The sequence below is a fragment of the Vulpes lagopus genome, chromosome 17, assembly GCF_018345385.1.
Source record: "Vulpes lagopus strain Blue_001 chromosome 17, ASM1834538v1, whole genome shotgun sequence".
Lineage (NCBI taxonomy): Eukaryota > Metazoa > Chordata > Mammalia > Carnivora > Canidae > Vulpes > Vulpes lagopus.
Window position 1 is genome coordinate 31,595,619 of NC_054840.1, and position 15,171 is coordinate 31,610,789.

At 52.3% G+C, this 15,171-nt stretch overlaps 1 protein-coding gene across 4 annotated transcripts in view; it reads right to left on the minus strand.

Moving 5' to 3' along the window:
• The window catches only part of BRD9 (bromodomain containing 9), a 28,577-nt gene extending 13,439 nt beyond the window's left edge, over positions 1-15,138 (minus strand). The window contains exons 1-12 of one of the 4 annotated variants that reach the window (XM_041731708.1): positions 14,938-15,138; positions 13,603-13,817; positions 13,224-13,356; positions 11,898-11,958; positions 11,371-11,515; positions 9,359-9,469; positions 8,510-8,685; positions 7,267-7,399; positions 5,497-5,572; positions 4,420-4,515; positions 3,407-3,539; positions 807-918 (exon numbers count right to left, since the gene is read on the minus strand). In XM_041731708.1, the coding sequence (XP_041587642.1) occupies positions 807-918; positions 3,407-3,539; positions 4,420-4,515; positions 5,497-5,572; positions 7,267-7,399; positions 8,510-8,685; positions 9,359-9,469; positions 11,371-11,515; positions 11,898-11,958; positions 13,224-13,356; positions 13,603-13,817; positions 14,938-14,989 (1,443 nt within the window). In that variant the 5' untranslated portion in view covers positions 14,990-15,138. The remainder of the gene's footprint in view (positions 1-806; positions 919-3,406; positions 3,540-4,419; positions 4,516-5,496; positions 5,573-7,266; positions 7,400-8,509; positions 8,686-9,358; positions 9,470-11,370; positions 11,516-11,897; positions 11,959-13,223; positions 13,357-13,602; positions 13,818-14,937) is intronic. The other 3 variants (XM_041731710.1, XM_041731709.1, XM_041731707.1) reach the window with 3 other exon arrangements.
• Positions 15,139-15,171: the final 33 nt, after the last annotated feature.

Here is a 15,171-nt window from a genome sequence, read left to right on the forward strand (position 1 = left end):
GAAAAATGAAGGAAGTGGAGGGTGGGCAGAAATGGTATTTGAAGAAATAATGGATGAAAATCTTCCAAATTTGATGAAAACTATAAACTGACAGGTCCAAGAAGGTCAACAAATGTTAAGCGGAATAAACATGAAGAACACGACATATCAGTAATGAGCCGCTGAGAATCTGTTACAATGATTAAAGTTTAAAAGCATCTAGAGCAGCGGTCAGTAAACTTTCTCCAAAGGACCAAACCTAAGGTCTGTCACACACTCTTCTTTTTTTATAGTCATTAAGAAAAGTAAAAGAACATTTGTAGCTCATGGGCCAAAGTGTGCCAATCCCTGATGTTGACCAGACAATGGGAGACAAGTGGAAAACAGATAAAAATGATTACAGATGCTTCAGAAACAATGTGACCGGGCATCTTTGAGACAGAAAGACAACCATCTGTAATTCCAGACCCAGGAACGACAAATGTCAAAGATAAACGTAAAATAAAAATATTTTTCAGACCAAAAAAAGATGACCAAATACACTGTCAGCGAGTCTATACCAGAAAAAATATTACAGAAGGTTCTCCGGGATGAAGGAAAACAAGAGCAGATGAAAAAAATTTCAGGTACACACAAAGTTATAAAGAGTGCCAGAAACAGTGAATATGTGGTCAACAGAGAGGACTTACAATGAATGAGGGACGAATAGCTAGCAATTCCCTAACAACCACATCAGTCAGGATGGGCTCCTTCTATGGCAGTGGTGCCAACGGCAGGAGCCAAGGGCATGTGGGTGCATGACAAGTAGGACCACACAGCGCACCCACCTGCCTCAGCTGGAAGAGCATTCGTGAGTGGTCCCCACCAGTGATCTGGTCCAGGAGGTCATCCACCATTTTCTTGCTATAGCTCCCAGCATCCTTCACAAATTCCTGCAGGCTGGAAGGGCCGTGAGAGAACATGTCAAACAGGCACCACCTGCTCTAGTCTTCCAGATTCTTTCACCAGTGCCACTGGTCCTGACCCTAGGAGCCTGCCCTATTCAGCCCTCCTCAGACGGTCCTCTACAAGAGAGGGTGTTATTGAGAGCAGCAAACCTCCCAGATACAGTTTCGGAGAGGGTATCAGGAGTCTTCATCAGATTTTAAAAGTGGTCTATGACCCAAAAAAGGCTAGAAACAATTCAAGAAAAAATTATTTTTAAAAAAAGCAATGTGAACAACAGTCTACGCATGTTCAGGTGATCCATGATCTGTGCAGGATTAGAGGTGCCAACCTGCCCAGCTGCAAATCTGCATAAAACTTCTGACTCCCCCAGAACTTAACTACTAATAGTCTACTGTTGACCAGAAACCTTTCTGATGAGATAAAACAACGGAGTACTACAGATCTTGTACATTATATGGATTACATATCATATTCTTACAATAAAGCTAAATAAAAACACGTTACAAAAAATACGAGAAAAAATACGTTTATAGTACTGTACTACACTTAATGAAAAGAAAAAGCCAAAAAAAAAAAAAAAAAAAGAAAGAAAAAACCACGTATAAGTAAACCTGCACAGTTGAAAGCTGTGTTGCTCAAGTGTCAACCAAATATCTTCTACTAACTTCTGTAAAAGAAACCTAATTTTACCTTTTTTTTTTTTTGGACTTAAAAACTAAGTAGATCGAGGAAAGATGCTCCGGAATGGGAAGGAGGGAAAAAGGTATGGAAACAAGAGTCTCCATGTACACCCTAGAGCATCATTTTGATTTTTGGACCCACATAAATGGTAAAAAATAAAAAATAAATAAAAGATTTTGAAAAAGAAGCAAAGAACAAAAGCCCAAGTTCTAGCATCAAAGCCCAGGCAAAGGCTCCAAACAGCTTCCCAGATGTCAGAAATTCACACAGAGTGGAAGCGAAACTATGACAATGCACAAGTCTCCACCAGGAGCATCTTAGGAGACACCAGCAAACAGGGTGTGAAGGGAGCAGGGCATGGTCTGGAAGCACCCCAGAACAGAGCATGTGGAGAAGTGGCATGGGGACACCAGGGAGGAGCGCTATTTGCTTGCCACACACTGCCCACAGGACTGGGATTTCCACTGTACTGTGTGTTTCAGGCACATGCCTGGGGAAGGCCACCACAGCCGGGGAGCATTGTGCCGCCCGAACTGAAGGTGGCTGCTATCCCTGAAGGGCTGTGACAGCGCAGGGGGTAAAGGAGACGGTCACCACTTGTGACCTGTCCTTGCCTATAACAAATTTCCTCCTTGGTTCCACTTCTACTTCTCTGGTCTCACAAAAGTCGCATAAGGTACTCACTTACTGTATTAAGGGCTGACTTCTTACTGTTCATTTTTAAAATATACCCTATATTCTGTTTAGAATTAAAAGAAGCTCTAATGTGGACAAAACCAATTTCTTAGAGATTAGCAAAATTTTATTTTTCTCCTGGAAAATTACTAAAATTCTGTAGAAGGGACCCATCTCTACCTAGCATGGAGAGCAAGAAAATACACAGAAAAACAGTTCTACAAAAGCACAGTACTGCATCTATGATTTTAAAACCACATCTAGGGCAGCCTGGGTGGCTCAGAGGTTTAGTGCCTGCCTTCAGCCCAAGGCATGATCCTGGAGACTGGCATCAGGATCCCTCCATGGAGCCTGTTTCTCCCTCTGCCTATGTCTCTGCCTCTCTCTGTGTCTCTCTCATGAATAAATAAATAAAATCTTTAAAAAAAAAAAAATAAAACCACATCAAAGTCCCTATTAGGGACTCGCCTGTGTCCATAATTCTCATGTTCTAGCCCTAACCCTGGTGCTTCAGAATGGGACTGTCTTTGGAGACAAGGCCTGTAAGAGGTGATCAAGTTAGAACGAAGTCTTTAAGGTGGGCCCTCATCCCTTATGATTGGTGTCCTTAAAGGAAGCAGAGATGAGGACACAGGCTCACAGTGCAGGACGCCCAAGTGAAGGCACAGGGAGACCTGGCATCTACATGCCCAGGAGAACCAGCCCTGCCTGCCCCGGGACCTCAGACTCCAGCCTCCAGGACCACCAGATGACAAATGCCTGTTATCAAAGCCATCCGGCCTGTGGCGCTCCATTTTGGTGGTCCAAGCAGACCAGTACAGCCACGAAGCCATATTTCAGTAAAATCACACAACAAACTCTAAACAAGCACAGCGGGTGCTGTATATACACGTTCTCACATTCTTTTTAAAGCAGAACCTGGATCGTCACCTGCTTACAGTACCAGCCGAGTTACCTGAACTTCAAGATCAGCCTGCAGCACACCAGTGGTTTATAGAAATTAGGTTGCAAATTGCTGTGCAGACCCACTGCCACCAGTTCTCTCTCCCCGCCAACCCCACACTAGGAACAGTCCCACTGTGCAGCAAGCAAGAAACCGGGTGGTGATGCCAAACCTGCTTACCTCAGCGCGCACTGCACACCCGTCTCATCCCCGTAGGCAGAATAAAGCAGCTCCGTTTCGTCCGATTTCAAGTCGCCAAATACTGAATTGTTGTGCATGGAAAGTGCAGTAGTGGCACTGGAGAGAAACGTCACTGAGAGCACAAGAGGGAGAGCAAGAGGACATGAGACACATGTGCTAGTGGTGCCCGGCAGGAGACACGCTGCATTGTCCGGGGGCTGTGCGCCCCCGCCCCCACAATCACACCCCACCTCCTGCGTGCTACTCCGCTCTTGACACACCTGAAGCCAGAGCAGCTTTCTGGGTCTAACTAGTAGAACTGCCTCAACACCCTCGTCTTACAAGCAGAGAACCGGTTACATTCTGTAGTGAGGTGAGCACCGGGTTCCCATCCCATCCCAAAGAGTGCTGGCAGCTGTGCCAGCAGACAGAGGCTGCCTCCTGCCCAGAGGATGTCAAGGGAGTCAGAGGATCACCACCCACGAGAAGGCGTTGCTGGCACCTCCACGTAAGTCAGACCTTGAGAGGAGGGAGTGCTCTGGGCCTCTCCCCACTTGATGCCGGCAGTACCAGTGTGACCAGAAAACATCCCCAGGGACTGCTAGGCGTCCCCTGGGAACAAAGCTGCTGCATGCCCTGACATACTCTGAAACCGGCAAGCCGGCCACAAACACCAGCGCAGCCAACACGGCAGCCCCTCCCTCCTCCAGTGTGCCCACCCAGCCCTCCGTCTCCCACCTTGCCCACTCGCGCTGTCCAGACACTCTCATGCACTCCCCACCATTGGCATGGGGCTCAGATCCACCCATTGGTAAGAGCAGACGGCAACGGAAGAGCTCGCCCGCTCACTTCTATTCTATTCCCCTCACTCCTAATGACCTTAACTTCGCCGCTACATCAGAGCCAGCATGTGGACACAGTAGTAAAAACAGGTGATCCCTGAAGACCTTGGGGAGGACCCCGCTCCACACCCCTACTGTGACCCGCCCCCCCGACCTGCCCGTCTCACTCACCTTTGCCCCTTCTCTCGTCTTTGAAGCCCAGCGTGGTGAAGCCAGGCAGCAGCTTGCTGGAGAGCGAGCTTAGGTCCACTGGGTGGGTCTCCTCCTCTGCAAGAGGACCTGCTGTGAGCTTGCAGCTCGGGGAGCCCCCAGCCCCTGCAGTGCCTCTCATGGGCAGGGGCAAGGGCATGGGGGAGGGCACAGGCGCTTTTCACAAACACCAGCTAGAGTCAAATTCACAGGAGCCACTATAATTCTCAAACCTTCTCTTTTTCTTTCCAAGCCAGCACTTGATCTGCTCATCTGTTCTCTCACAAGAACATTACCGCTCATTCCAGCCAGAGCGCACACATGGTCTGCATTGGAGAACACGAAGCAAACCTATCTCCCGTCCAGGGCCCCCTCCCCACCCCAAGAGAACACTGCCGGGTGCCCTGGCGGGTGGGAGCAGCCCTACAGCCATGCAGGCGAGACCAATGCACAGTATCTCATTTTCCCTGGTACGTGAGTGTCTTATAAGTACAAGCGAACTTTGCCTTTCTTCAAAGGACAACCCTTTGAGAGATGGATGAGGATACACATGCTTCTTAGAGCCCAGAGAAGTGACTGCATAGGTGAGCAGATCCAGCATCTGTGTCTCCCTCAAGATTCTCCTTAACAGGATTCTCAAACAGGGAATTTCTTCCAAAGCTCACAGTTGGGGCTCTTCCGAGCTCTGCGAGTGGAGATTTGGATACTCTGGTTTCTCCCTGACATATCAAAAAATCCTCTGTGATGCCATCAGGAAGTCGAGCCATAAGGACTTCTAGAATTGCAGCTCTGCAGGAATGCAGCTCCAAGTCCTGCCGCCTAGCCTAGGGGCCACTGAGCATGAGAGGCCTGAGCAACACCTCTGCCCCCACTGGACGACTGCCCTCTGTCCATTTATCACACACAGGTCTCATCAAGGAGATGCTTATCTATGCTCTACCATGGGTGCCACGCTCTGCAGGGGAAACGCTGATCTCAAACAAAACCCCTGGCAGTGCAGAGATGGAGAAAGCAGCATGTGGGCCTCAGAGAAGCCCAGCCCCTCCAGAGCCCACTCACCATCAGCGTCCGGCTCAGCCGTGTTGACCACGCTGTAGAGGAGGCTGCCATCCCCATTCTTCCTCAGATAACCCATCTGCAAAAAAGCACAACTGAGTGCCTATACCCCCAATGAGCTTCCTGCTATCGTGGCTGCTGCTGCTATGCCAATAAAATCAAGGCCTTCCAGTACAGCCTAACTGGGATGAATCCCAGGCCACAAGGTTCTTGGTTTCCCCATGGAAAAGGCCACAGAGGCCCCTCTCGTACCTTCCCCAATTTAACTTCAGACGTGTGTGCGCTGGGAGGACTCAGGCTTGTGACCCTTCTAAAGCCGCTTTGGAAATAGGCTTTAGGCAGAGATGACCAATTTATAGGGCATGGGAACTTGAACCAGATGAAGCTAGAACAAGACCCTAGTCTCCAAGTGCCGTGTCTGTGGACAGCCTAGAGGCTCCATCTCTAAACCACAAGGGACTTACTTCCACTTAAAGACCAACCATGAACAAAACCACTCCTCCTCTAAAAATCTCTAGGAACGTTTGTCCAGGAAGAGGAGCACCTTCACGTTGATGTGGGAATGGGACGAGGAGGGCCTTTGGGCCTGCGAGCTGGAGCCTGAGTGCAGGGCTGGGAGGAGAGGTGGGGACGGGAGGATTGATTGTCCCTGACCAAGAAATTCATCAGGTTTCTCACTGTGGAATTCTAACACCAAAACAGAGGACAGCGAAGCAGGTGCAGTGCCAGGAGCAATGGGTGTTGGTTTGGGCACGTGCTTCTGACCAGTACACACAGGTCAACACTGGGTTTTTCCAAGCCCTACCCATGGAGGGAGGGCCCCAGGGCTCCTTGGAGACCCCAAGGTTAGAGCACAACAGGCGTGCAGACCAGCAGGTCCAGGAGAACACCACCACAAGCTACACAGGGAACATCAAACTTCCTACCAGGAAGCTTTAAAGTAAAAAAAAAAAATTACCTCAGTGTTTTTATATAACCTGGCATATCTAAAATTTCATCAGTCAGAATTCTTTATATTCTGTTCACTGAACATTTTGAAGAGTTCACGTTAAAATAGAATGTGAAGTTCTAGTGTTTTTCATGGAGTACCTGCTGACGGGAGACTGTGGATATACCATGTCAATAAAACGTACCAGAATTAATTTCATCTCTGTCCTTGTTACCAAGACTACATGGTTTAAAACTACGCAGGGAACGCCTGAGTGGCTCAGTGGTTGACCTGCCTTCGGCTCAGGTCATGATCCCGAGGTCATGGGATAGAGTCCCACATCAGGCTCCCCGCAGGGAGCCTGCTTTTCCCTCTTTCTGGGTCTCTCATGAATAAATAAATAAAATCTAAACCACTCTATATTTGCACGGTTTCTACAGGACATGCTGATCTATTCTTATGGCAGAAAAAGTGCTGAAAGGATGCAAGGGCCTCTTCCTGAGGACCAGCAGCTGCTGCAGCAGCTCCCAAGGCCCACACCTGGGACACATGAGCCCACGGCATACCGCAGAGGTGCAGAGACATGAGCACACCAGAAGGTTCAAGCTGTGGTGCAGAAGCCTGGCAGGCCCAGCTTCCATCAACGGTAACCAACATTCCCACTGAAGGGTGGGTCTTTCATGGCCGTCCACCCACTGCACACCGCCTCTGGGAGGGTCCTGCCTGTGAGGCACCCTCCGAGGCCTTTCCCACCCAGGAACAGAGGGGGTGACAGGAGCCAACACAACCCCGCAGTGAACAATGCATCAACAGGGCGCAGTGCCGCCCAGACCTCCTGACGCTACCTTGCCCCCTGGGAGGAGCCGGTTGATCCTGTCCCGAGCCTCGTCAGCTGCGTGCTCCACCAAGGCCAGCACATGCTCCTCCGCCGTGCTGTCAGTCAGGCTGCAAGCATTTCCTTCCGGCTCAAACATGCAGCTATGAAGAAGCAGGAGTACCACACAAGTCACCAGGAGACCCAGGGCACATGCTGCTCCCACCTCACCCGTGGCCAGTCCCTAACACTCCTCAAGGTCACCAGGAGCTGGCAGGAGCAACACAAGGCATACCTTAATCCTTACCTTTTAGCTGCAACCACAGAAACACAAAACATCCCCTTAGGAGTAAAGGTAACCCCAACAGCCACAAGGCATTCCTCGTGTCCCAGCTACACATGTCCATCTGAGAGCCACCTGACTGGAACCTCAATGCTTGATAGGAAGCTGACAAAACTACAGTGTCATTTGAGGCACCGTTTGAAAAAGGGGCAAAACTCCGTGGAGGGCTGAAGCACCAGCAGCAAGTAAGTGTGAGCTGGAAAGACAAGGGGCCCCAGGAGCCCCATGTGAAGGAGTTCTTTATTCAAACAAGAGTCACCGGGTGCAGCACCCAAGGGAGGTGGGCCTCTCCTGTGGAACGTTCTAGAAGCAAATGGTAGACTTTTTCTAAGGAGCTATGGGAGCAAAGCCTGCCTGGGGACCCTGAGACTATAAGGAAGCTCTCTCTCTGGTCCAGGGTGTAGGACCGCAGGAGCTGGACACTCAGGGGATACGATGAGAAAGAAGCCCCAACTCCCATGCGTGCCACCTGCCCCACAGCACAGTTCTGTCTCGAGGCTGAGAGAGTTAAGCCAGGCCAGCAGCATGCGTCCTGCATATAGGACGGAACCTCTTAGGAGCGAAGGGCCAATGATTATCCACAAACAACACACACATGGGAGCAGCTGTGACCTGATGGGCTCTGGTGACACGGCTGGGACAGAGCCCCAGTGTGGTGGCAGAGGCTGCCCTGCCCTTGGCCCCCTATGTCCACAAGCAAGACAGTGACTCTCCTGCAGAACAAATCCTAGCTGGTCCAGGTTGGCTGCCAGCTGCCTGGTAACGCCTGACGCTAGAGCTCGGATCTAGGCCCAGGGGCCTCTGTTCCCCCCAGCGTGCAGCACAAGGAGCCCGTCCTTGAGCGACTCTAAGGACGTGGGCCCTGGCACAGGCTCATCCCCCCGCCTTCCCAAGTGTGTCCCACACAGCAGGCAAATGCACTTCCCTGTACCTGATAACTTCTCTACTCGGCCTTTTGGATTTCTTGGCAGTTTCTACTTGTACAGGTGCCACTTCGGGGACGGGTTCCTCGACAGCTGTATCTTCATTGCCCAGAAGAGCTGCCTGCTGAGAAAAATCCATGTCCTGCATAAACGACATGCTGCGCTTCAAAGCTAACAGCCGCTCCTAGAATCAAAAAGGACAGAGCAGCAGGGCTTTACCTCTGCCCCACACCAGGGTGCCATGACGATGGGTGGGATGGGGATGGCCCAGCCTCACCTGGCCTAACCGCTGACCCCCACAGCGCTACCACAGGAGGTGGTCACGGGAGTCAGCACCAAATGTGTGGGTGACCAGCTGGGAGCACCCCGGGGCCGGCAGAGGGGACAGGCCGGGGGGCACAGGGCCCACACCTCACCTACAGGCTGATCGGGCACAAGGCACTGGTCCTAGATGCATGACGCATGCAACCTGGCTCATGGGACAGATCTGGGAGACCACTCCGACAGCCAAGATGTCTCATCTAGATTCAGTGGGCAGCCACGTAAAACAAATCATAGGCTGGCTGCAATCCAGTGAGACAAGATGCCCAGGCTCAGATCGACAGATCCAGAACTTTCCACCAATCCTACAGGAGACGTTATAGCTGGGTCATGAGCGTGAGCAGAGAGAGAGAAAAGAGACTGCCTGCAGGGAAGGGTGACCTGGGACATCTACCCTAGAGCAGGGGGTCCACACCGCGGCCAGTGACGGATGGATGGAAGCATGTCATTCACTGGGGGTGAGGTTCTGTTTAGGCATAAAAACACAGAGGAGAACTCTCGTTTCTGTGGCTCCTTGCTGCCAATGGGCTTCTTACTTTGCTCATCATCTTAAAGCCTGCATGAAGGATCTTCTTGGCTAACTTGTAATACACAGTGTCTGGTCTGTTGTAGGTCATGGCGTTATCACACATCAGTTTAAAATCTGCCTGAAAGGGAAAAAAAAATAGTATCCATCCAATTTGAAATACCACCAAGACAAGAGCAGAAATTGGATTCCTGTCAAGAGGCTCAAAGTGAGTGGGAAACAAGCAGATTAGGCTCGTTAGTTTAACAAACGGTTTCCACAGCCCTTCAGAAAAACGTTCCTAACTGTTCATCCCTGGTCTTTCCCTGCACACGGTGAGAAGCCTGCCAAGCCCTGAACTTCCTCCCAAGTGTGACATGCGCACATTCTAAGAATATGGCGGCCCCCTCTCTTCTGTCTCCAGCTCACCCATTCTGGGAGGAACTCAGATGTAAATGGAACAAGAACTGACAGTCAGCTTCTTTTAATTAAAGTTAAGGGATGAGCTGAGACCTGGGCACGCTCATGTCCTCTATCTCTGGGATTTTTCCACAGAATTCAGAATTTTGTCTACAGGTAATTTCTCTACAAGTATCAGAGAAAACGTTTTCCCTAAAACAAGGAGACTCTTACTGAACAACTTATGTTAAAGGTAAACTATTGGAAACTTCAGTATCTTGTCACTCTAACCAAATTACATTGGGCACACACCTGTCACAGGTGAGTCAGCCACCAGGAGGCACAAAGACAGCTAAAGCCAGCCGGGCAACGCAGTGCAATCTCTCCCGGCCCTTTCCAAATGCCAGCACTGGCCCTGAGCCAAGGCCTCCAAGCCCCTGTCCTTCGCTGGCCCCGAGGTACCAGTCTTGAGGATGCCGGGGGTAAGGGGACACTGCTCACAGCCAGGACGGTCACTAGGCAGCAGACCAAACTCAGGCCCATGTTAGGAAGGTAGAGGAGTTTCGGGCTGCCGCTAGCCATCTGCCCAACCCTCCTGTGGAAACCCCACCGCACGCCGTACCCTTTCATGTGGTACTGCTTCTGCAACTCAGCAAAGCCTCTCAGTCACGTCACCAGGAAATGAAAGTAAAAAAGCCAAGTCTTCCAAATTTCACAGAAACTAAGAAAGAAAACTGATGCCCTTTCCTAAATGACATTATTAGTAAAACCGTCAAGCACTCATTTTGATCCCTCTAGGTTTTGAAGCCAAGAACCAATTTCTACCTCATAGATGGCAGCAAAAAACAGATTTAAAAACTATGTACTCGGGATGCCTGGGTGGCTGAGTGGTTTAGCCCCTGCCTTTGGCCCAGGGCGTGATCCTGGAGTCCTGGGGTGGAGTCCTGCGTTGGAATCCCTGCATGGAGCCTGCTTCTCCGCCTCTCTGTGTGTATCTCTTGTGAATAAATAAAACCTTAAAAATAAATAAGTAAATAAAAGCTGTATACTCAAGAGCTGTAAGAATTTATTAAAAAAAAACAACAACAACAAAAAAAAAAGTGGGGATCCCTGGGTGGCTCAGCGGTTTGGCGCCTGCCTTTGGCCCAGGGCAGGATCTTGGAGTCCCAGGATCGAGTCCTACGTAAGGCTCCTGGCATGGAGCCTGCTTCTCCTTCCTCCTGCGTCTCTGCCTCTCTCTCTCTCTATCATAAACAAACAAAAATAAATCTTTTTTTTTTTAAAAAGCTAAATTCCTGGTTAATATAACATAAAACTAAAAATTAGAATAACTTTTTCTAGAAATAACTGCTCTATAGCTAGACCAAATCGGACACACTCCTGTTTGACCCAATGCGTTTCTATGGCTTTGCAACATACAGTTGGGTTTCCAGACAAAAACAAGGAGAACGTTTCAGCCAACCCGCTCCTTCAATGCGAACGTTTCAGCCAACCCGCTCCTCAATTTGTGTCTGGGTGACCCCAGCCCAAATGCTCCAAAGCCCATGGAAACTTACAACTGGAAACGAGCTAAGACAGAGTGTTCACTGGACATAAACACACAGAGCCTCACAACAGTGATTTGAGGAACTGAAACTAGTTTACCTTAAATTCCGTGACTGACTTGTATTCGTTGGCTACAATCTTGTCTTTCATTGTGCCAAAATCCATGGGATGTTTTATTATCATTGAGTATCCTGGAGCAATTGCATCCGTGACAGGAAAAGCAAAAAACCCATGAGGATCTTTTCTAAAAACAAAAACATCTTTACTTAAACTGGGAAAACTACAGATCTAGATCTCCAAATGATACAAACTCCACATAATAAAAACGTAACACAACTCACCAAGTTTTAAGCCTGTTTCTTAAAAATAAAACATAATACCTATGCTGTTTACAATTGTGGTAGATGTTTTATGTGACTAAGAATTCCGAAACTGCCTTCCTGGCTCCAGCGACATGTGAATCATGACAGCCTTGACCCCTCTGCGCTGACTTGGCAGCCGGCTCTCCCACACTGCTCCCGCACATGCTCGCCCACCCCCCACCCTACCGGCGGTCTGCCTCTCAGGTGGAGGTGGGGGAAGACACCCCCATGTTCCCAAGCTCAAGCTCTCAAGAAACTGTTTACCTCTGGAGCTGGCGAAGAAAATGCTCTAATAGTTGCTGAATAGGCGTGCTCTCATTCTCAGCTGATTCAAAAAAATAAAAAAATAAAGGTGAGTCGAGAGATTTTGTTCTCACAGCATTGTAAAGCTCTGACACCATGAGATGCACTTAGCTTTTGTTAGCTATTTTGTGTTTCGTGGTGTTTTCAGTTCCAAAGGAACTGGGTACAAGAGTAAACCAGGCCCAGTCCTGGCCACTAAAACGCTAAGCTGGGTGGGAAAGGGTATCACTCACAGCATCAAGTCCCAAAAACCCCTCAGAGCGCCAACACCTGAGTGTGACAACAGGGAACTATCACTCATCCATGTGTGACAGTGCCAGTCACCCCAGGCCCGGCATATTCCAGACGGTACGAAGAAGAGGAGACTATGACACAGAGGTGGAGCTTCGCCAAATGACCTCTCACGAGAGTCCTAGATCTCTGGTCCTGCCTGTTCCTCATCTGTGCAGGAAGCGCGCGTTAACACCCACACACATGCACACACACACCAGGTTAGCAATGTCTCTGGGCCCACAATGTGAACATGAGGATTTTGGTGAATGTAAACACAGAGGCTGGCACAGGTTTTGTTCTCTTGGTTGTGAGCAGGCAGGTGCCCTTTCCTCCTGCCCCCCACTGAGGGCCATGCCAGCACCCAGACCTCAGTTTCTAAACGCCGTGCTGCACTAAGGAGTGCAGACCTGCAGTGGGTCTTCGAGGTGTGACATCAGCACTTCAAGCACATGGGAGGGAAGCACTGCACGTAGGACCTGAAGCAAGCCGTTATTCAGACTCAGCTCAGAGTGACTGGCAACTGTCTAAACTCCGCACACACACTCACCTAGTGCGCTGCTGCTCTGCGCCCCACCTCCTACCTGCTCGCGTGGCAATGACCTACACAGAGCACGGGGACCCCTCCCAAACTATAGATAGTCAAATCCCAAGTCCAGAAAACACCATAGCCTCCCAACCATGTGCAAGTCTCTGACAGAAGCGGCTCAGAACCTTTCCTCTGGTGAAGCCGGTATGACCCTGTGGTTTCTGACAGCCTCACTAATTGACTCGACCACGAGTTTCCTCCTACCCACGATGAGACTGGGAGTTTACGGGGGAGCGGGACACAGGAGCAGCTGGCCAAGCTTCGCTCTAGAAGTTCAAAGGTGACACTAAGACCTGAGGCCCAGCTACGCTTCATATCGAGAAAATAGCATTCCCTCCCTCCCGCGCTCCTCCTGAGACGCCAACCAGCACACCAGTGCCGACCAGAATGTCACAGACACGAGCCGTGATGCTCCAGGAAAACCTCACCTGGCTGTGTTCGGCACGCTCGAATGGGCCTATCGGGGGGCGGCTCCACCTCCACCTTCTTCCCAGGATCAAAGTCATCGGTCTCTCCCTCCGTGTCGCCATGTTCCTTTTCCCGCTTCCGCTTCTTCTCTTCCTGTGAGGCAGAGGCAGGGCAGCGAGAGCAACGCAAGCAGTTTTAAATAGATCTCCTGGAACTGAGGGGAAACACAGAACTAAGAGAGAAACCCCTGCAGAGCACTTCTTACTCAGAGCCCCACCTCACAGCAACCACCCCGGGGCTCAGGCCAGAAGGACCTGCTGGCCTGCGTTTTGCTACAAACAGGACAACCCTGGCCTGAGGCCGCGCAGCACTCACAGGCCGCTGTGTCCCTGGCTCTACCTTTCTTTTCCTTCTTTCTTCGTCATCCAGGTGCTTCTCCTTCTCTGATTTCTTTTTCTTCTTCTTCTTCTTCTCTTTGTGCCGCTCTCGCTCGTGGTCCGACCTGTCATCATAATAACTGGAATCGTGCCCAGACCCCGAGAGCTCAGTCACTTCACTTCCTCCGACTTTGAGAACCAGCTTCAGGGGCTTCTCCAGAGGCTTGTCTGTGTAATCTGTGGACAGAAACCCGGGGCCTCACTGTGTGTTCCTCCCCAGGGGATGGCACTGCAGGCTCAACGTGCAGGTGTGACAACCAGAATGCCCAGGCCCCAGGAGGCAGTGGCGTCGGCCCAGCTAAGGCAGCGGGCAGGGGAACGGCAGAACCACGGTGGAAAGACAGGGAGGTGGACCCCAGAGCAGCCACTGTTTCCTCCCCTTCATGCCGCCTTATGCTCAGGGGGCCCAGGAGGAAGCAGTCTGGAGGGGGGAACCAATCCAGGAGCTTCCCACCCCGCCCCTAAGCTCTGGGACTCGGTCCACCCCCTGGTCCTGCAGCAGCCGCTGGGTTCACTCATGTGTGCACAAGCTGCCGCAGGCCCGTTGGCAGGCACTGGGATGTTCACCCCCTACTCAAAGACCAGAGCAGCCAACAGATGCTCGACTCCCTTCTCAAGGATTCAGGACCCAACCAGATGCCTGAGAGCCCTGGACTCCCGCCTGGAACCCCCTCCAGTGATCCCTCCTACCCTGGACCCTTCCCGGGGACCTGCCGAGGCCCTGAAAGCCCTCCCTGGAGGCCCCCGCCGAGGCCACCCCTTGCACCCTCTCCCTGCCCCGGGCCCCTCCCAGGGACCCCGCCGAGGCCACCCCTTGCACCCTCTCCCAGCCCCAGGCCCCTCCCTGGGACCCCCGCCGAGGCCACCCCTTGCACCCTCTCCCTGCTCCGGGCCCCTCCCAGGGACCCCGCCGAGGCCACCCCTTGCACCCTCTCCCAGCCCCAGGCCCCTCCCTGGGACCCCCGCCGAGGCCACCCCTTGCACCCTCTCCCTGCCCCCGGCCCCTCCCGGGGCCCCCCGGAGGCCGCCCCTTGCACCCTCTCCCTGCCCCCGGCCCCTCCCGGGGACCCCCCCGAGGCCGCCCCTTGCACCCTCTCCCTGCCCCGGGCCCCTCCCAGGGACCCCGCCGAGGCCACCCCTTGCACCCTCTCCCTGCCCCAGGCCCCTCCCGGGGCCCCCCCGAGGCCGCCCCTTGCACCCTCTCCCTGCCCCCCGCCCCGGCGCCCAGGGCCCTCCCTGGGACCCCGCCCGCCGCGAACGCCCCGCCCGGCGTCACAAAGCGCGCCCGCCGCCTCACCCTCGTAGGACGAGCGCCACTCGGTCTTGTGCTTCTTGTGCTTCTTGCCCATGGCGGCGCGGGGCCCGGGCGCGGGGCCGAGGGCAGCAGCGAGCCCGGCCGGAGCGTGGCCGCCGCCCCCGCGGCCCTGGCTCGCCGCCCGCCTAGCCCCGCGGAGGTCGCGGGGCCGCGCCGGAAGCAGGCGCCGCGGCCGGAAGTCGGCCCTCCCCGCCCTGCCGGCGCCTAGCGCTTCCG